Raw genomic sequence first — 22,725 nt, 5'->3', positions numbered from 1 at the left:
TATATGATCCACAACATGTTGGGTCCCTTCCTGGTTTAGGTAATACTGTTATACCCGCTATTTTCATGCTATTAGGTAGCCCATTTCCTCCAAAGTTTGCATTTCCAACTCTCACCAATATTGGGGCTAATTCCCTTCCAAATACTTTATAAAATTTCCCCGTGTATCCATCCAAACCCGGTGCCTTGCCTCCTTTTAGCCCCTTGATTACCTCTAGTACTTCCTGCAACTTTATGGACTTCTCTAGCTCTAATTTCTGAGCCTCCGTTACCTTGTGGAGTCCTAGATCTCTTAATTGACTTTGTATGTCTTCTTTGGGGATTTTTTCCCCTGGCGCGTATAATTTAGAGTAATATTGCACAAAGGCTTTCCTAATATCTTTATCTTGATATACCAATCTGTCCCCTTGTGTTTTTAGTTTAGTGATTAAGCTCCTTGTCTGTTTTTGTCTTAAACTGCGTGCCAGCATGGTCCCCGCTTTGTTACTAAATTCAAAAAATTTTTGTTTCATCAGGGTTCTATGGAATTCCATCGTACTCATCTGTATTTTCCGGAGTTCCCCTCTGCATTGTATTAGGTCTCTGAGCGTTTTTGCATCTCCCTGTAGTTGGTGTTGTGATTCTAATTGTGTTAATTTTAGCCTAATTGTCAATTCTGTTGCTTCTCTTTTTTTTTTTTTGTAGGTGCCTTTTGCTATCAGATGCCCTCTAATTACAGCTTTTAGTGCATCCCATAAGGTACCTTCCGATACATCTCCCCTGTCATTATTTTGGAGGTATTCTATTATCTTCATTCGTATATCTTGACAATCTTTCTCCGCAGCTATCAGGGATTCATTTAGTCTCCACATCGTTTCCTTTCTCTCTATCTCTATTTTCCCCACCAGTACCCATACTGGTGCGTGGTCTGATGTCTGTATATTTTCTATGTCTGAGTCTTTCATGTCCCCCCATATTGATCTGCTCCCCCAAATCGCATCTATCCTTGAGTATGATTTTTGGGCATGAGAATAAAAAGAATATGTTTTTTGACCTGGGTGTTGTATCCTCCATATATCTACCAGATCTAAATCCTTCATTAATTTAAGAAATTTCCCCCTATGTGTTCTCGGTCCTCCTCCTTTCCCCTGTGAATGGTCCAGTCTAGAGGCAGTCATGTTGTAGTCCCCTCCCATAATTATCTGTCCCCTTACAAATTTACTTAGGCCTAAGCCTAGTTTTGTGAAAAATGTTCCCTGTCCCTCATTTGGTGCATATACATTGATAAATGTGATCAAGTGATTCCCTACCCTTCCTTTAATTGCTAAGCTTCTCCCATCTTCCCCTTTGTATATATCTTCTTGTACAAATCTTAACTGTTCATTAATGTAAATTGCCAATCCCCCCGTCTTCCCTCCCTTGGGATCCGCCAGCTTAGTTCCCTGCCCCAATGTTTGATAGCTAATCAAGTGCTCATCTCGTCTTTGTATATGGGTTTCCTGAAGCATTATCACATCCCATTTTAATCTTTTCAGTTCTTTAAGAACTATGCTTCTTTTCCCGGGATTATTCAAACCGTTAACGTTCCAAGATCCTACCTTAATTCCCCTCCCTCCCCTTTCCCTTCCCTCCCCCCCTCTTTTCCCTGCCCCCCCAGTGGGCTCCTGTTTTTGGCCCTGGACTCTTCTGGCCAGTGCTACCCTGGAGGAAGTGCATCTGTGCCAGACGGCTGCCCCCATATATTTACATCATCAGTTCCCTCCCCCTCCCCCATTTACATTTCCCTATTCCCCCACACCAAGCATATTGCAACAATTAACCAGCACCATAGTTCTCACAGAGTATATTACCACAGTTCCATTTAGTTGACCTCTGGTTAATTTCTCAGTCTTTTCCTCTTATTTCTCCCTCAAATCTGGCTTTGTCCGGGGATCTGTTTTTCTTATCTCTTCCAATTTTCTGCCATCTTTGATTTTCCGGGGTCTGTTGTCTTTGTTGTCGTCTTTGTTCTCCTTCTTTATCTTGTGGAATGTCCGTGCAGCCCATGTCTCTCAGGCTTTTCCATGCGCCTTCCACCGTCTGGATTCGCCTCGACTTGGTGCCCACTGTTACCAGAATTCCTCTTGGGTACAGCCACCGGTATCTCAGTCCTGCTTTTTGCAAATACATTGTGATGTCCTTAAGTTCTCTCCGTGCTTGCAGGGTTTTTTTTGCCAAATCCTGGAAGATTTGTATTTTATTATTTTCCCATGTAATCTCTTTCATGGCCCGAGCCTTGCGCCACACTGCCTCTTTGGTGTTATAGTCATGGAAGCATGCTATTATATCTCTAGGCCCCTCAGCCCTCTGTGGCCCTAATGTCCGGTGTGCTCTGTCAATTCTATATTTGTCCGGATTAGTTGAGTCCTCACTTTCACTCTCCAGATCCATAATAGCTGCACAGATTGCTCTTATTATTTTGGATGCGTCTTTGTATGACTCTACCTCTGGTACCCCTTTGAATCTCAGATTGCATCGTCTAGACCTGTTTTCCAGGTCTTCTAGTTGCATTTCCAGGGCTTCTCTGCATTGATTTTCTTTTTTTATTGCTTGCTGCAGTTCTTTTATCTCCTCCTCTGCACCGTCCACTCTCTCCTCAGTCTCCGCCACTCGTTTCCCCATATCTCTCAATTCCTCCCGCAGCTCTCCTATTGCCGCCTGTATCCCTTTTCTTGTATTCACCATTTCCGCTTTAAGCTCTTGGAACCAGCGTGAAACATCCATTTTATCTGTCTCCGAGTTTTCATCTACCATTTCCTCGTGCTCCGGGTCAGATTCGGAAACTCCGTCCGCCATTTTGAAATTTCGCGACGCTACTTTCGCGCCCGCGCTTTTCCCTATTCCAGGGTTTTCGGCGGCGTACTTGAATTTAGCTAGTTTCTTCCGAGCTGCCATTACTTCTGGTGTTTAGATTCCTGCTTGGTGGGGATTTTCGCCGCGTTTTCGGGGAATTGGAGGCTCCTTTTACTTCTGGCTCTTCAGAGCTCTCTTGTTAGGCAGCCATTCGACAGCGCTGACGTCACTTCCTCCTCCCTTGTATATTATCTTCTCTCCCCACTGCCCATCTATAACAAAGAGTAAAGGCTTCCTGGCTCCCTATAAAGAAACATAGAAACATGACAGCAGATAAGGGCCAAATGGCCCATCCACAGCAAGCACTATCTTCTCCTTTCCCTAAGAGATCCCATGTGTCTATCCCATGCTTTCTTAAATTCAGACACAGTCCTCATCTCCACCAACTCCACCAGGAATCGACTCCAAGCGTCCACCACCCTTTCCTTTTTTTATTTTTTTTTTATTTATCAATTTTCAAAAATTTACAAGCAATTACTACTTGAATAAGAAAAAAAACAGTCAGAAATTCTTAAGGTAACATAGTTTGAAGTAAGACAAATGACTTAAATTAGACCACCAAATTAGGGGGACATGAGCCGTTATTAACTTGGAAGATAAGATTTTTACATATTATTTAAAGAAAGACTTAGCTAATTATACTCCATACTTGCCTATTCTATAAATTACCCATTCGGAAGTGCTCAGTCTGTATGACACAAACCGGCATTACAATATCTTTTTATGGTCTATAAATTGTTTTAAATGCTCGGGAAAAAAGAAAACATATTTTACACCCAAATCTCTCTATATAAAAAGCAACACCAACGTTCTATGAAGCCTCCAGCCGGAAGTGTGAAGGGGGCGAGATATTCGGTTTCCCTATGAGTGTCTGCCCCGCCCTCTCTGTAACACAGTCAGTGAAGGAAAACAGCAGAGCACGAAATCAAATCGCTGGCTCTGTAACAGTGAAGGACTCAGAGGGGGGAGGGGAGAGAGGCCACAGGGCAGGGGACACACACACTCCCACATGCACACAGAAGAAAACATTGCTAGCCCCCGTTTCATTTGCATCAGAAACGGGGCTTTTTTACTAGTATTTTATATTACATTTGCATGGATAGTTTAAATTAAAGACAGCGCCTAATGCCAAGACATCAGTTCCAGTGCAAGAAAGTCCTTTCTTCTGGCCTGAGTTTGTTTTGTTACGTCTGGGAATACCCAGATTTTCCCTCCATGGAAAGGAGTCTGTAAGTTTCTTAAGGCCATCTTTCTCACTAAGTCCAAATCTTGTTGAAATATGAAAGATACCAATAAAGATTTTCTCTCCGTTGTAGATGTAATAGAAGATTCTAGTAAGTCTGTAACATTCAAATCTCCTTGTGGTTGAATGTCACTATTCTTTTTTGTAGGTAGGTAATACATTTTGTTCACAGGAGGTATATTATCAGAAGAAAATTTCAAATTTTCCACCAAATATTTCTTAAATATCTCCAATGGAGAGTACACTGGTGTACAGGGAAAATTTAATAAGCGAAGGTTTAACCTCCTGTTATAATTCTCAAAGTACTCCAATTTGTTGTTTATGGCATTTGTATCTTTTATCAGCTTAGTAGAAATTTCTTTCAATTTTGCATTTTCTGCTGTTAGGTGGTTAATCTTATCAGTTAATTCACCTTTCATTGATGCAAATGAAACAGTTAAATCTTGAACATTGCTCACCAAACCTTCAATCTTGCCCATCGATGCCTGGACAGTCTGTAGCATCTCCCAAATCGCCTCAAGGGTAACCAACGCAGTGGAACCCTTACATGGGTTCTGCATTGTTAAATGAAAAGTCCCAGGGGAAAAAGGGACCTCAGCAGGAGCCCCGACTGCAGGCCCCACTCGTGTGTTTCTTCCTTCGCTCTTGCGAGAATTAGAAGCACCCCCGCTGTCGGGTTCTGCTGGCTGTGGCGGAGGGTAATGCGGTGGAGGGGACAATGAAACATCCTGTCCCAAGAGTTCGGACTCTTCCTGGTCCGGCAATTCAGCGGGACCTCCTGCCGCTGTAAGTGAGGAGCGCATGAGGTAGGTCTCCAGAGTTGGCTGGTTCGGTGTCGAAGTTAGTGCCGGTTGGGTCTTGGCTCTAACCAAACCCTTCCTCTTCGTATGCGGCATACTAATTTCACAGAAGAAATGTTTCCAGAAGAGAAAAAACCTTGAAGAGAAGGGTTGAACCGCTCAGGTCTCCGGAGCTACTCGTGGAGCATTGTCAAAGCCGCCATCTTGCCCCCCCCCCCACCCCCGTCCACCACCCTTTCCAGGAAAAAGTATTTCCTTAGATTACTCCTGAGCCTAACCTCTTAAGTTCATCCTTTGCTCTCATTCCAAAGTTTTCCTTCATTTGAAAGAGGCTCACCTCCTGTACAAAAATGCCAAAAAGGTTTTGAAATGTCTCTTATCATATTTATTTATTTATTTAATACATTTATACCCCACATTTTCCCACTAGTTGTAGGCTCAATGAACACTACAGCCCCTCTCTCTTGCCTTTCTTTCAAAGTATACATATTGAGAGTCTTAAGTCTGTCCGAATAAGGTTTATGAAAGAGACCACTGACCAATTTTGTAGCTGCCCTCTGGAACTCCATCCTGTTTATATCTTTTCATAGTACGGTCTCCAGAATTGAACACAATATTCTAAATGGGGCCTCATCAGAGACTTACATAAGGGCACTATCACCTCTTTTTTCCTGCTGGCCATTCCTCTTCCAATCCACCCGAGTATTCTTCTGGCTTTGACTATTGCCTTTTCTACCTGTTTGGCCACCTTGAGATCATCAGACACAATCACCACCAAGTCTCGCTCTTCTTTCGTACACTTGGATTTTTGCATCCTAAGTGTATGATCCTGCATTTTTCAGCATTAAATCTGAGTTGCCAACTACTGGACCATTCTTCAAGCTTCACCAGATCCCTCCAGGGTATCCACCCTATTACAAAATTGGTATCATCTGCAAAGAGACAAATCTTACCAGACAGCCCTTCTGCAATATCACTCACAAAGATGTTAAAAAGAGCAGGCCCAAGCACCGATTCCTGAGGTACACCACTGACAACATCCTTTTCCTCAGAGCAAGCTTCATTTACCACTTCCCTCTGTTTCCTTCCACTTAACCAGCTTTTAACCCAGTCAGTCACTTTAGCACCCATACCAAGGGCACTCAGCTTATTTATCAGTCACTTGTGCGGAACCGTGTCAAAGGCTTTGCTAAAATCCAAGTACACCACATCTAGCTTCCCTCCCATATCCAACTATTTGCTCACTCAGTCAAAGAAAATCAATCAGATTTTTCTGACAAGACATGTCTCTAGTGAAACCATGCTGCCTCAGGTCCTGCAGTCCATTAGATTCTAGAAACTTCACAATCCTCCGCTTTAGAAGCATTTCCATTAGTTTACTCACCACCGAGGTCAGACTAACAGGTCTATAATTCCCAACCTCCTCCTTACTTCTGCTCTTGTGCAGAAGGACCACATTCGCCCTTCTCCAGTCCTCCAGGACCACTTTCCAGACTCTAAGGAAGCATTAAAAAGGTCAGACAACGGAGCCGCCAAAACTTCCCCAAGTTTTTTGAGCACCCTCAGATGTATCCCATCAGTCCCCACTGCCTTGCCTATTTTTAATTTAGCTAGCTCTTCTCAAACAGTCTACTGAAAATCTGTCCTGGTCTAATAGCTAGCCATTCCCATTAGCAATTGTTTCCTGTGGCCCTGCCCCCAGCCTTTCCTCTGTGAACACAGAACAGAAATAATTGTTAAGTAGTTCAGCTTTATCCTTCTCAGCTTCTACATATTTCTACCCTTCACCCTTGAGCCTCAATATGCCATTTTGGTACTTCCTCCTATAGAACTGAACTCCCCATCACCAGCCTCCCACTCCCTATCTACCTATACAGCCATTCTCCCCACTGCCAGCCCCACCTACTCCCCACCAAGTTTTTTAGATATACATTTGCTCTCCCTATCATCCTGGTTACCCATTAATATAGCTGCTCTCCCTTTGATTATGCAGTCACTTCTTTTGAAAGCTCTTTAACTGCATAATAGTGCTATGCCATGTGTTCACTGTCTCTCTTTTCCCTGAATATCATTTATATAATGGGTCTTGAGATCAGAGACTCCAGCTTTTTGAAATAGAGGAACTAACATGGCTGGAGATAAAAATGATTTTAAAAAATTCAAGGTTATCTTACCTTAGTGAGCTCTTTAATGACCAGTGGGCTATTCAAAGAGGTCAGCAGCTCTGGAGGAGACTCTAGAACTTTCTTTCTCTCGTCAGCTACATCCAGATCCTCTGGTAACACCACTTCCCTATTCTTTACCAGCATCTGGGAGAACCACCATTAGGTCATTAGAAAGAAAATCTAGAAGACTACCATGATTCAATTTCACATTAAAGAGGCACTTCTACATAGCAGCACTAAAAGTATTGGCTTAGTTCAAATTTTACTTGTTGATATTCAATTCTAAATTATTGCAAGAAGTACCCTCAGGAAAAGAAACCAAAGGGATACCATCAGTGCTGGTGAAATGAGAATTACTGACATTTGTTTGTAACTATGGTAAAGCAGCAAAAGTATGCAAACTAAAGGAAGATGCAGCCGCAGCTTCCTTGGAGCTAGTGCATATGAGCTGGTGAATCCCAAGTAACACAGAGAAAAACAAAAGCCAAACAGTAAATGTGAGCAGTGCCATAAAGTATTAAGTCCACTTTCTTGCTTCAGACCATGCATAGATGTTTTAAATGCACTAAAATTCCCAATCATAGTTAGAGGCTCATCAGGCAGCAAATGTCCTGTTCAGAGAGTTTACTGTGATTCTTAGCTGAACCTTATACATGTTAAATATTTTATATATTTCATTTTCAGGCAACATATTTCGCAGTTGACACAAATATGTCAAACAGTTACAATAAAAAAGTAATTTTCAGGGGACAAACACCAGAGTCAATTATCAAAAACCGCTCATGCAAAGTCTTTAGACGGATAAAATTTAGAAGCCCAATATTCAAAACGATGTAAACAGCAAGGAGAGGCTCCTGGTCATTTAAATTGCTTGGTCGGGGCTAACTGGCAACATTCAACAGCATATAACCAGACAGTGCCGCTGAATACTGCGCTATACGGCCAACCCCTAACTGGTGAGGATAGAGGCGGGTCCAGAGCAGAGTGGGAGGAGCATTGCCCTAGGCAGTTAACAGCGAAGCTCAGACTCCTAACTGGCTAGGTTAAGTGCATAAAGTTAGGAGAGGGAAAAAAGCTGTCCTAACTTAATGCGCCAAGTTCAACTGGGTGCCATCCTGAATGTTGGCCAGTGCCCAGTTAAACTAAAATAGTGTCTGGCAGGCTCCCCCTTGCATTCCCCCCTCCCACCCCTCAAAGAAAATATAAATGACCCCCAGGCCTAATTGAAGAAGTCCCTGATGGTTTAGGGGAAATCGTACAGAAGCGATACCCACTCGCGCCTGCCTGAAGTCCAAAATGGCTGCTGCAACCTCTAGAGGTAGCCATTTTGGACTTCAGCCGGCGCCGGGAAGGAGCAAGTGGGCATCGCACCTGCCCGATTTCCCCCTAGAACACCAGGGTTGTCTCCAAGTAGGCCCGAAAAGAGGGGGGGGGGGGGAGCTACAGAGGGGAGTGGGAGCTGGGGCAGCCCTCTATTTCCTGTGGGGGGGGGGGGGGAGGAAAGGGAGATTAGAATGGGGAGGAGCCACCTAACCTGGGTTATTATTTTTTTTTTTTTAATTTATTTATGTGGGTCCCGACCAATATTCAGTCAGGACCCACATATTGGCTGGGACCCGCATAAGCTCTGCGGCCAGGACATCCATAATTTGCCCCAGATATTCAGTGCTGATGCCCAGACATGTCTTGCCCTGAAAATACTGGGCTAATTTAGCTGATGACAGTTAGCGTTAGTATTTAAAAAACCACTGACCCCTGTCAGATGAATATTGGCTGGTATCTGTATAAATGAATATATGGATAAAAGTTATCCATCTATTTGATGCAAGGGCCAGGCCCATATCTGTGTAGTGGTGATATTCCGTTATACAGATAAAAGTTATCTGTATATTTTGGCTGTAGGAATAGCTAGTATAAAGTTATATAAAAAAATATGCTGTAACTTATCCATAAATGTATTTTCAGTGACAAGATATACAAATCTCTTTGAAAGTATACACAGAAGGTATACAGATAAGTTATCCACCTATCTTTAAGCAGATTCACTATGGCTGAAAACTGCTCTCCATGTGTCATTTCAACAGATAACCTGCAAATCTTCTCAAGATGTTATATTCTGCACTGAGATTTTAAACACAATGCGTTTACGGTGACTGGAACATTCTTACAGTTATAAAGACCTTTTATAAATAGTAAATGAACGAACTTCAACATGTCCAGGCTAAAATACTTGACAAATAGACCATTTGGCATAATGTCATCATTAGTCCATACCGAAGTGCAAAAAGTGTTCAATTTATCTTTACAATAATTAATGTTCTTAATGAAAAGAGATAAAATTATTATAAAGATAAATTGAACACTTTTTGCACTTCAACATAGACTGATGACATTATGCCGAATAGCTTATTTTTCAAGAATTTTGGCCTGGGCATGTTGAAGTTCATTTATTTATTTTATTACATTTGTACCCTGCGCTTTCCCACACATGGCAGGCTCAATGCAGCTTACATAGTAACAATATGAAGAATTACAAAGTCATAAAGGAAATAAGCATAAGTAGGTAGGCATAAGGAAAATGGAGAGGAAATAGATATGGGATAGCAATAAGGATAATGGGAAACATGGTCAGTGTATAAACAGTAGTCGGAAAAAATCATGTGGGCAGTCTTTAGTTATGTTGAATCATTAGGGTGGGTTTTCTTGAAGAGATGGGTCTTCAATGCTTTTCCGAAGGGCAAAAGGCCGTTGATTGTTCGGATTGATCTTGGTAGTGCATTCCAAAGCTGGCTACCCAGAAAGGAAAAATTGGATGCGTAGAAGGATTTGTACTTAATACCCTTGCAGTTGGAAAGGTGTAGATTGAGGTAAGTATGGGAAGACGTCAGACTGTTTCTGGTTGGGAGGTCGATGAGGTTATTCATGTAGGTGAGGGCTTCGCCGTGTAATATCTTGTAAATCACTGTGTGGATTTTAAAATTAATTCTTTCTCTGATGGGCAGCCAGCGAAGCTTCTCTCGGAGAGATGTTGCGCTATCGAATCTTGACCTGCCGAAAATAAGTCTGGCTGCCATGTTCTGGGTAGTCTGGAGTTTCTTCAATATTAGGGATTTACAACCTAAAAAAACACTGTTGCAGTAATCTGCGTGAGTACAGTGGACTATACTAGGTTCCGGAAGGTGTTCAAAGGAAAATATGATTTCACTCGTTTCAAAGTCTACATTATGTTGAACATCTTTTTATTGATGAATTTAGCATAGTTTTCAAATGATAAATGGCTATCAATTGTTACTCCAAGAATTTTCAAGTTGTCTGATATGGGGAGTTTGACCTCTGGGGTGCTAAGAGTAGTTGGGAGGAGCAAAGTGTTAAGAAGAGAGGACTAAACACTGCGTTTTCTCTTTATTTAGTTTCATCTTGAAAGCATCGGCCCAAGAGGTTAGAGTGGACATACCTGTGTTTATTTTATCGGAGATTTCAGATATGTTGGATTTAAAAGGGATGTATATGGTGACATCGTCAGCGTAAATGAAGGGATTAAGGCCATATTTGGCTAGTGATCTGGCCAGAGGGATCATCATAAGGTTAAACAGTATCGGAGAAAGTGGAGATCCCTGTGGCACTCCGCATTCTGATAGCAATGGAGATGACATGTTTGACTTGGTAGGATCTTGTAGTGATGGAGCTTTTTATCTAGTTAATGATGTTGCCACCTATCCCAAAAGTTTAGTTAGGATGGTATGATCAACCATGTCAAAGGCGCTGGACAAGTCGAATTGCATAAGGAGGATATGGTTACCAATTGCAATTTCCTGTTTGAATTTGGATATTTAGGTAATAAGGACCATTTCTGTGCTGTGGGCCGAATGGAAGACCGATTATGATTCATGTATGATGGAAAACTTTGGAATATAATCATTAAGCTGCGAAGTCACTCTGCTTTCCATCAGTTTTGTAATCAGGGTGATGGAGGCAATTGGACGGTAATTGGGTAATATCGTTAGCAGGCTTCTTGGAGTTCTTTGATATTGGTGTTAGTAAAATATTACCATGACTAGTGGGAAGGATCCTCGTTGGAGTAGGAAATTTAAGTGAGTGGTGAGATCTGCAATGAAACACATTGGAGAACGTTTTAGAAGGTAGTTGGGACAAGGGTAAAAGTTGGCAATAAGACCTGGAGAGTTTAGAGATGGTTTTGGAGACTTCTTCATTGGTAAGGAGGGTGAAGTTGGTCCAATACTGGTCAGCTGGTACTTCAGTTGAGCTAGGGTCCAGTTCATCAAGAAAGGTGTCTACAGTAGAAGTAACTTGGGAGATCGACTTGCGAAGATTAATGATTTTGTTGTTGAAATACTTAGCTAATTGGTCAGCAGAAGGACGGTTTGTAGGTGATGAAGTTACTGGATCAGTATTTAGGAGAGTTTTTATAATTTGAAATTGTTTTTTTTATATCTGCACCAGTCACTGTAATTTTTTTTAGTGTTCACAGAATCATTCACGGTGATGCTCCGACCTACATGCTAGACCTCATGGACCTACCACCCAGAAATGCTAAAAGATCTTCCCGCACCTTTCTTAACCTACACTTCCCCAGTTGTAAAGGTCTAAAATACAAACTAACACACGCGACCAGCTTTTCTTATATGAGTACACAGCTGTGGAATACACTTCCATCTCACTTGAAATCGATCAACGAAGTAACGTCCGCAAATCTCTGAAAACCTCTCTCTTTAACAAAGCCTACCAAGAAAACCCATAACCAACTATAATACAACACCTATCCACCTTTATTCAGAATGTACCCTTCTATTACTGCTTGACCAAATTCTCCTGTTTTTCCTTGACTCTTTCTAACACCAATCGATGTGGAAACTCAAAAGAATTAAACCTTATTTCCCAAGAAATATCTCTCGCACCCTAGTGCAGTCACTAGTTATAAGCCACTTGGACTACTGCAACGCCTTGTACACAGGCTGTAAAGAACAGACCATTAAAAAACTCCAGACAACCCAAAACACGGCAGCCAGGCTCATCTTGGAAAACCTAAATATGAAAGCGCGAAGCCCCTAAGAGAGAAACTGCATTGGCTTCCGCTCAAGGAACGAATTGAATTCAAGATTTGCACAACCGTGCACAAAATCATTCACGCAGATGCCCCACTCTATATGGTAACCCTAGTGGACCTACCGCCCAGAAATGCCAAAAGATCGGCCTGCAAATTCCTAAACCTGAATTTCCCCAGCTGCAAAGGAGTGAAGTACAAACAAGCTTATGCTACGACCTTTGCATACAAAAGTACACAGTTTTGGAATGCGCTACCCAAAACCCTGAAAACCATGAACAATCTAACCAGCTTCCCCAAAGCTCTGAAAACACACCTCTTTAACAAAGCTTACAATAACCACCCTCAATGATACAATTCATCCCCCAAATCACCCAAACACACCTAAAACATTTCTCATACAACCTACCCAACATCAGCCCATCTATCACCTCTCTTACCTCAGCTTATGATCAACTGTATTTAAATCATGTACTGACTTTATCATAACCTTACTCTGTAAGCCACATTGAGCCTGCAAAAAGGTGGGATAATGTGGGGTACAAATGCAATAAATAAATAAATAAATTCTGTACCCTGGTATGGCGATACCATAACAGGTCTTTGTAAGCCACATTGAACCTGCAAATAGGTGGGAAAATGTGGGATACAAGTGCAATAAATAAATAAATAATAAATAAATAAATAATAGTCTCTTTTGGCACGTTTGATGGCGTATTTGTAATTTCTTTGTGATTATTTCCATGCATTGAAGTTATGGTGATCCTTCGATTTGCTCCATGCCTTTTCAAGTTTTCTGGTTTGTGACTTCAAATTTTTCAATAAATCGTTGAACCACGGTGAAGGGTTGCATATGCGTAAGTTTTTGGGACGTAGTGGTGCGATTTAATCTAAGATCATTTTGCATCTTTCATCCCATATTGTGAGGAAGAGATCAGAATTGGGTTGCGTTAACCAATTATTGACATAGATAAGTTTCCAAAAAGTATCATTATCAATCCTTCCTCTGGTAAGAATTGTTTTGTGGTTTTGTAATTTAGGTTGGCCCTTTTTATGCCATTGTAATGTTAGGAATGCTTCGTAATGATTGGACCAGGGTGTAGGAGACCAGTTAATATTGGACATAATTAAATTTTGATCACTAGAGAATTTATAAGAAATAACATTAAGTGAGTGACCCTTGATATGAGTGGGTTGTGGAGGAGGTAGAATAAGGTCACACGTGTCAAAGAGGTCCAACAATCTTGGGTATGTGTTAACTTGGAGTCCTCCAAATGTAGGTTTAAGTCACCTAGTACTATTACATTAGGGTTGTTAATGCATGAGTTGGATATGAAGTCCATGAAGGTTGATTGGCTATGGGTCCAGTAACAAGGGGGTCTGTAGAATAAAATACAGGTAATGTGATCAGAGAGAGTAGGGTTGTGGAGTTTTATTGAGGCGATTTCAAGTTGTGGAGTAAGGCTTTCTGAGATGGGTTCAAGAATGAAGTTGGATCTGAAGATAAGTGCTATACCTCCTCCAGATTTCTCCTTTCTAGGCCAGTGTGATATCTTGTATTTAAGAGGGCAAAGGTCAAGTATGATGGGCTCTTTAGAATCACGGATCCAAGTTTCTGTAATGAAGAGTAGGTCTAAATTGGCAGACTTAATCCAGTCAGTAATGATTTCAGCTTTGATAACTGCTGATCTGGCATTGATGTATCCTATTCAGACTGGTAAGTAAGAATCTGTAGTATGGGAGGATGGTTGGATATTTATAATTTGTCTAGTATTTTGATATTTAATTTTGGTTACTTTATGCGTGGTATAGTTGTCTTCTGCTTTAGATGAAACTGCAGTTGTTTTTTGTGATGGTTGGTTAGGAAATGAAGGTTTTTGCTGATTGTGGCCCATTCTTGAAGGAATGATTGGCTTGTTTGGTCTCCTATGGTAATGAAGAACTGGTACGATATTAATTTCCGACGGTAGGGCTTTAGAGGTTGCATGAATAAGAGTTAGAGAATGAATGACTATAAGTAATTTTAGGAAAATCATTTTGATTGGTTAGTGAAGGCAGGATTTTGTGGTAAACTGTAGAGGGGCAACTGGAGAGTAGTAATATAATAGTGTTACAGCAGTTTGCTGTAGAAGGAGCAAATGTGTAGGAGGTAATACATAATGATTAGCAGACAATAGATTTGAGAATTTAAGTGTAAGAAGAGTAGGATAGGAAAATGGCTGAGGAGTGTATGGAAGAGAGAGGGTGTCTAAGGTAGGGGAGGATAGATTTAAATTGGAGGGTAAATCAGTTGTCACCAGAGCAGGCTATTAGTTATCAGTTATTAGTTACTAGTAAAAATGAAACGGGCTCGCACCGGCTCGCAAGAGCCGGTTGTTAAATTTTCTTCCGGCTTGCGAGCCAGTTGTTGAAAATAGTGAGCCGGCTCTGGCTCTCCTCCCTCCCTCCGGATCCGCCTCACCGACCACTTGTTCTTTGAATTTTTCGGGGCAGGCAGTCTTGCCTGCCCGCTTCCAGCGCTGACTGTCCCCCGCTGCCGGTTCGCGCTTTAAAAATGGCCGCCGAGACTTCCAGAGGCGGCCTCGCGAGAGTCTCGGCGGCCATTTTGAAGTGCGAATCAGCAGCGGGGGACAGTCAGCGCTGGAAGCGGGCAGGCAAGACTGCCTGCCCCGAAGAATTCAAAGAACAAGCGGTCGGTGAGGGACCGGATCGGGAGGGAGGGAGGAGAATTCGCCAAACAACTCGGGATGGGGTGGCGGGGGAAAAGGGAGTCACTGCTGGGCATGGGTGGATGGAGGGGGTCGCTGGGTAAGGGTGCATGCAGGGGAGAGGAGAGTCACTGCTGGACATGGGTGCATGCAGGGCAGGGGAGAGGAGGGTCACTGCTGGACATGGGTGCATGCAGGGCAGGGGAGAGAAAGGTCACTGCTGGACATGGGTGGATGGAGCCTGGAGGACAGGGGAAAGGAGGGTCACTGCTGGACACGGGTGGATGGAGCCTGGAGGACAGGGGAAAGGAGGGTCACTGCTGGACATGGGTGCATATAGGGCAGGGGAGAGGAGGGTCACTGCTGGACATGGGTGGATGGAGCCTGGAGGACAGGGGAAAGGAGGGTCACTGCTGGACATGGGTGCATGCAGGGCAGGGGAGAGGTGGGTCACTGCTGGACATGGGTGCATGCAAGGCAGGGGAGAGGAGGGTCACTGCTGGACATGGGTGCATGCAGGGCAGGGCAGAGGAGGGGAGAGAGAAGAAATGCTGGACATGGATGGAGGGGAGAGAAGAGTGAGGAAGGAGATGAGATGAGGGAAAAGGAAGAGAGGAGAAAAACTGCACATGGATGAAGAAAATAGGCAGAAGCTGAGGACCAGAAATGAAGAAGAAAGGAGGAAAGGAAAGAAATGGAAAGGAAGCCCTGGAAACGGCGTTAAGAGGGCAGATAGCAGCAGAATCGGATACTGGGCCAGCATGATCAGAAAAACAGTCACCAGACAAGAAAGGTAGAAAAAAAAATCATTTTATTTTCATTATAGTGTTTGGAATATGTTCACTTTGAGAATCAGGTGCTCAACATTAAAAGTTTATATTTATTTACGGCATTTTATCGCACGTTAAACATGAATTAGATTGGAACCTGGGATCATTTAATTTTTTTTCCTGGAGGAATGCATTGCCCCCCCCCCCCCCCAAGGCTCTCTCCCCGGCCATAGCCAGCTCTGCAATTTTTTTGGGGGGGGAGCAGAGGGGGACCAGGGAGAGAGCCTGTTAAACATTTACCAGCACACCACTGGACATAACGTATCACCAGTGACATCATTAGCATGAAAGCAAGCTAATACAGAGAGAGTTGTTTTGCTTATGAAACTTTGTTTCTACATTAATAGATTACTTGTCTTCACGTGACTGAGGACAAAGTCCATGGCAGCTTTTCCTAAGGGCAGTGTTCTTCAGTGCAAGGACTGAGGGCAACGGGTGGCCCCATTACCTTTCTGTTTCTTCTGCTACTCTGCCTCTTTAAACTCAGGAAAGAGTGAAGTGGAAGGGGGTGGGGTGGGGGGAAGAGCCACATGCATGAAAGACAAGGCATGAAAGGTTTGAAGGTGGGCTAGATGGGAGGGACATCATTGACATATGTTGGCCAGCAGTATCGTGACTCTCCATCTCATTTAGATTTAAAGTGGCCCTAGCTTAAAAATTTGTGAAGATCACTGCCTTAGGGGCTTCTGACTCTCTCTCTAGAGAAGGATGTTTCTGGCTTACCAGTTTCTGTCTCCTGCAGAGGCCACTGCACAGATTCCGGAGCCTGTGAGGAATGTTGCTCTCAATGATGAGTAGTAGTTTGAGCAAGACGAAGCCCTGGACAGCCATGGAAGTGACGTACTGCCCGATCCCCGGAGAGTCCCAGGAAAAGTAATTCAGCTGGTAAGTAATATCTTAGGATAGAGGGGAGAAAATGAACCACTGAAACTAGAATTCTGCATTTTTGGTTTGCTGAGATTTTTGAAAGGATACAGTTAAATTTGAGCTCAGGAGAAAACAAAAGCAGATACCTGGCTCATAACACCCCGCAAGCTTCCTGACAGGCAATACTACCAGATATTCCTTCTATTGGTAAATGTGTGAGCTCAAAAGACGAAATTAGATTAGTATGGTAAAAATTAGGTTTTTGTTACCCAGCAAAATCCTCTAAGAATCTGCAGTAGTCTTCTTGGTAAGATTCTGAAGAGGAATTTCAAACTAGTCAATCAAAAAGTCAGTTTGGTTAAAATACACCCAAGTTCTCTCTGTCACTAATATACAGCAGTAAATATGCCAACAAGTCTGTTCACAAAAGAGAAAATGTACTATATGGCAAGACTAAAAGACTTAACTGGAGATCTTAAAACTCCTTTTCAACAAAACCTTTGGATACAGTGTTATGGGGTAAAGGCTGCATCCCCCCAGTATGTAGGGAGTCCATGAAGCTTGGGGAAGAAAGGTAGTTCTGTGACCGACAGATCTGACATATAGAGATGGACTGTCATGTGTATTGCAAATATTTTGACAGAGTAGCAGAGCTTCAAATCTAGAATATACAGATCAAGTAAGCACAGTATCTGAGAGGCTCTTACTGAGGTCTGTTAGACAGTCACCAGTTACCGAAGTGTCCCACCTCAACACCACTGGCTTGAAAGCAGCAAAGATGAAGCATATGCACTCACTGAATGCTTTGCAGATGAAGGTCGCCTCAAAGGAGGAAGTGCAGAACTGAATGAATTCAAAGTTCTGGTAGAACAAACTGAAGGATTGGCCCAGGCAGTAATTTGGAAGAAGAATGAAGGCTTTATCCAGAGTTTGGGCGAGTTTCACAAGACCCAGTTCTGTGGAATAGACATGAGACACACATTGACAGTTACAAATTTCTCCTGCTTCTAGAAGGGAAAAGAACACTTCACAAACAGCAGAAAGAATCTGTTGCATAGAATAAAAATTACATTCTACCTCAAAGGAGTCTGCCCTTCAGTCAGGTGAACACTAATTTTACATATGAACAGTGCTGGCATTCCATCCATAAAAAGAGATTAGATGCTCTTGTGACAAACTTTGAAACATAAGGGTGCAGGTCATATATCAGGAAGCAGAACGTGGCCACTGCGGACTTTTTATGTAAAGAGTTTGGGGAAAATGTCTGCAAATTTTGCTTGTTGCTGGTTAACATCCAACGTTCACATGAAAGAGGTCTTCACAAGCTTCAAAGTCAAGTTCAGAAGTAATCAGTCGTCCCCCCCCCCCCCCCCAGATTCTCTGTTTCCCTTAAAACAAGAAGAAGGTGGCAGGGAAAAGTTTTGAGAGGGTAATTTTATAAACCTTTTTTGAGCATAAAAGACTTCTTATAAGATTACATTATGCCTACAAGTACATGCGGTAAAAGCAAGTGTGTACTTGTACAATAGGCATACTCAGGGGAGGAGTGTGCTACACACATTTTATAAAGTATGAACATATGCACTAATATTTAGGCCTGCTCACAAGCAAGCATAAATTTCAGTCCTCTCAATCTGAGGGATTTTTCTGCAGAATTTAAGCTAGTCTTCTGTAAAGACACACAAGGGCTTATGTGCCTTCATAGGTAAAAAAATAGGCACCTTCCTGCCCTATTAATCTAGGCACCCTGTTATAAAATTATCCTCTAAAAGTACAACTTTTACTCAAACTTTTCAGAAACTCCAGTGAAATCTGTGGTAAGGGGCTGATGCTGGCCTGCGTATCACTGTTCTTCTAGCAAGCACCAAAGAAATCTGTCACCACCACCAGAATCAGTATATTGGACAGTTAAAAAACAAACAAACACAGTAGAACATGCTCCCCCCCCCCCCCCCCCCATTATTTTAAAGAGAAAAGTAACCACTAAAGGAGGACTGAGATATAGATTCACCAAGGAGGTACTGCCAGACCTTTGAGCACAGCCAGAGCTGTCATTTCTGGTAGTGGTATTTTCTAATAAAACATAAAGGGTACGAAGTTAGAGATGGGGGTGGGGGGAGGGGGATTCCACCTTCTGCATTAGCAGCAATGGGGGGGGGGAAAAAAGATTTTAGGCTGATGACATGGCAGAACATAGCCACTGGTCATTTCTACAGAAAACAACATACTCCTTATATCAGCTTTCAGTTTCTTGGTTATATCCTGCCTCTATTGATCTTATTCATTATTCTCCTTGCAGGACGAAAACTGTTATAGCACTGCTCATTTTCACTGACACGCACTGGGTGGGACAGTGCAGTGGTCCTAAGTCAGGTTTCAGCTCCCCAGGATGGCCAGGGCTTAGTGTGCTACAAATACAGCATTCACAGCCCTAGAGAGAAACAGAGAAAGAGGGGAGCGGGGGGGGGGGGGGGGGGGGGGGGGGGGCAGTCATTGCACAACAACAGTATTCAGTGGCCAGATTTAAGGTCCATGACTATGAGATACTAGGAGTTTGTGTATCCTGGTATATAAATAACCCTGATGGACGACTGTCACTGCAATGACTGGACAAGTTGAAGGGATATAAAATAAGGGGGAAAATAAAATCCCCCGAGTGTTGTAAATGAAGGTTAGTGGCACCTTAACTCTACAGAGGCTGGTTAAAATTGAATTGGAAGTTCAGTGTTACGGGAAAAACTATTGTGTCAAAATAAACAAAAAAAATGATAAAATCCCTCTTCCCCATGAACAGAGAATATGGAGGATCATGATGAATAGAGGCAGCTTATTGTGCACCCTCCTTTTTGTATTTCCCTCTCCCTTGTTTAACCTTGATCACAATTGCAATCTCCTCCGCTCCCACTACCCTTTTGTGTTTATATTATGTGAATATATTGGGTATGTCCTGAAGTGTTACTCGCTGTTCCCTCCCTCATTTTTTTTCTCAATTTTGCAGACTGCTTAGATTTTTAGTAATATCTGCAGTACGTCAAACAAATTGAATAGGGTTGCTATATTCAAATCTATAAGGGTGGGTGCAGCTAACTAAGAAGAGTAATTAAAAACTTCAAAAGGAATGGAAACCAGAAAGGAGACCGGATATGATCATCCTGCTTTAGATGAACAATACTGAACACCTCTTTGAAGGTTCTAGAGGCTATCTGGAAATTGCAGCCTCCAAAATCTGCAGCCGACAGTGACCCCTAACAACAGAGTCAAGAACGGGTGTCTGAAATATAAGGAACACATGATTTTAGTTGCTAAAACATAGTATGCTACTGGTAATAGAGATTTTTACATATAATGCTTGGCTTCTGTGTAGTGGTTCTCCATCTATGTCCAAAAAGAGGCCTAGACATCAGCCAGGGCAGCTGAAGGTCTCAGCAGTGCAGGCTGAAGGCCATGGCTCATTAGTACAGAAGATGCTACTTTGCAGCCTGGAAAAGGAGGTTTCCACTGGCTTTCCAGACATGGGAATAACCACCAGCTGCCTGAGTGGGTCAGAGCAGGAATGCAGCAGTAGAGGTTGGAAAAGGACAATGCGGACATTGGTCTGGAAAAGGGAATGCTTGGATCAGATTGGGGAAAAGGGAGTGAGGACTTCAAGGTCAGGCAGGTCATGAAATGGAAAGACTGGATTTGATTGTTCAACTTGCCAAACCTGAGGTATGGGAGGGTATTCCTTGCCCCAGAAGGCTTACAATCTAAGGTGTTTTGTTTTTTTTAAATCTGAGGCAATGGAGGGCTAAATGACTTGCCCAAGTTCACAAGGAGTGTCAGCAAGATTAACAGAATCTGAATCCTGACTTTCCTGGTTCTCAGACTGCTGTTCTAATCATTAGACTATGTTTCCACGCTGAGTGCTGGTGTCAACCTGGGGAGAGTCAAGGGGTCAGGTTGGGGAAGAAGAAAAAGAAGGTGGATGAAAAGGAGTCTCAGAACACAAATCACTTCACCCCAAATGCTTTGCTGCTAGTGTGATATAATTCTTCCTAGTTTGTGTGGTGTAAATGATGGCTTCATGGATATTGTTGTGGGCCTGCAATTTCTTTTACTTTTTGGGGGATTCCAATTAAATTGAAACCTGCCCCACAGCAGTACAAGAGCTTTCATTCACAATATCCATTTTGGGAAGGGAAGTGGATTCTGTCATTTTTCACCGTCTCTCATCTAGCCTGTGTTGAAATTTTGACCTCAACAGCCTCATGAACTACAACAGGATTTATGATGTTGGAGAGAAGAGAAAGGTATATTCTCACCTGGAATGCTCATGATTGTGACACCCAGGAAGGTGAGAGTGCCTGAGAGGATGTTGAACATAGTGAGTCTGGTGTACGCTGTGGCTGCCACAGAAAAGAAGTAGCTGAGCAGGTACATAAGGGGGATGATGGCCCAACCATATATTACGAAGATCAGAATCACATCTACGAGGTGGTTGTCCTGGGTAAAGGCTTTCACATCAAAGGCTTGGAATACTGCCTGGAAAGGAGGAATGCCAAGAGAAAAAGAGAGCATACAGGTAGGGTAGGCATGTGTAGGAAATGTTTGCTTCATTTCCATCCCAGTGGTGGCTACTTATGTACTGGATGGCATTGCTTTAATGATGTCTACAGCAATGAATATCCCACTTAGTGAGCAATTATCAATAGCAACTAAACTTTAATTAAAGTGAGAGCGCAAAAGAGTTTACCACAGTTTCCCTGTACCACAGGTGTGCCACATAGCCCTACTGATTTCCTCTGTGTTAGAAATGGTTATGCTGCATGCTGACTTTAATCTTCAGAGAAGCACACATTTTGTGCTTACCACCTCCCCCACCCACCCATTCTATTCTTGGAATGCTGTCAGAATCTCCACATCTCACCAGCATCAGAACACAGGGGATGAGAAAGTTGATGAGATCCCACAGCAGAGTAGAGAACCAGAAGTTGAAGATATAGACGCCACTGATGAACTGCACATGTTTGGACTTGATGGTTCTCTCACTGACCAGCAGGAGAGCAAAAGTGCTGGCCAAAGATGCCATTCCATAGAGCAGGTTAATAGCAATAGCAAAGCCAGTTTCACCCCTGCAAAAGAAATGTGGAAGAGTTGTAAGGGACAGAGGGCATGAGCAGAATAGAAAAGAACAGAACAATAATAGTGAGGCAAGCCTTGAACGAGAACATACAACAATGCTGAAGATCTCAACTCATTAAACTAAATTAGAAATCTAATTTTTCACTGACCCTATGGAACTATACATTCTAGCACCATCAAAGAAATTCCCTCCCACCCAACCATACTCCACTCTAGAATTTGTCTTTTTTTTTTTTCTTTCACTTGGAGCTAAAATCCTTAAGCAAAACACTTCTTGCTCAGCTAAGGCTTAGTTTTCCAACTGGCCCAGAACTGTCCTCAGATACCAGTCCAGATGCTGCACAGTCCACCCATCATCATTTGCTGGAGACAGAGAAATACTGAGGAGCTAAGGCTGCATGGTGCCTTTATAGAGTTCAGCTTATAGCACTTGTTCTGTATCCATCTGCAGGTTGATGGAAATAATCTACAGGTTTCTGGACTAGGCTGGTGAGGACACTGAGAAATGGCATATTAACACTCAATATTTTTTTAAAGGACCATTTTACACAGAAATGAATCGCATCATATAGTAAAAAAGAAATGGCAATTTCTTTCAGATTTTAAGAAATGAAAAAAATACATTAGTATACACTTTTCAAAGCATTCTCCACAATATAGGAAATGGTATTTATCATGATTATGGGGTCCTGTTACCAAACAGCAGTAAAAAATGGCCTTAGTGCAGCTTTACGTGGGTCACTCCGCACACTAAGGCCATTTTTACTGATGGGCTATATGGATGATTTTCCTATTTTTCTTATTAATGGCCAAGTGATAATTTTCCAATTAGCACATAAGCCCCTACCGCCACCTATTTTGTAGGCAGTAGGGTCACACACTAAACCTGCACTAATTTGTTAGCACGCAACAATGCCGATGCACTAACCGATTAGCAAAGAACACATCCAGGTAATAAACATAATAAATAAAAATGTATGAACTATTTGACAATTTATATTTCTATAAATCCTAAAATGCTCTCTCAGAGTTGGGGTTTCTGGAAAAAGCTAAAAACCT

At 42.5% G+C, this 22,725-nt stretch overlaps 1 protein-coding gene across 3 annotated transcripts in view; it reads right to left on the bottom strand.

The window, feature by feature from the left end:
• ABCA3 (ATP binding cassette subfamily A member 3) overlaps nt 1–22,725 on the bottom strand; it is a 338,890-nt gene that overhangs the window by 78,991 nt on the left and 237,174 nt on the right. For all 3 annotated transcript variants that reach the window (XM_030211949.1, XM_030211951.1, XM_030211950.1), the window contains exons 21-25: nt 21,452–21,656; nt 20,847–21,066; nt 17,343–17,501; nt 16,402–16,574; nt 7,088–7,222 (exon numbers count right to left, since the gene is read on the bottom strand). In XM_030211949.1, coding sequence (XP_030067809.1) covers nt 7,088–7,222; nt 16,402–16,574; nt 17,343–17,501; nt 20,847–21,066; nt 21,452–21,656 — 892 coding nt within the window. The remainder of the gene's footprint in view (nt 1–7,087; nt 7,223–16,401; nt 16,575–17,342; nt 17,502–20,846; nt 21,067–21,451; nt 21,657–22,725) is intronic.

Source organism: Microcaecilia unicolor, chromosome 8 (genome assembly GCF_901765095.1).
Source record: "Microcaecilia unicolor chromosome 8, aMicUni1.1, whole genome shotgun sequence".
Lineage (NCBI taxonomy): Eukaryota > Metazoa > Chordata > Amphibia > Gymnophiona > Siphonopidae > Microcaecilia > Microcaecilia unicolor.
This window is presented reverse-complemented; position numbering and strand designations above follow the sequence as displayed.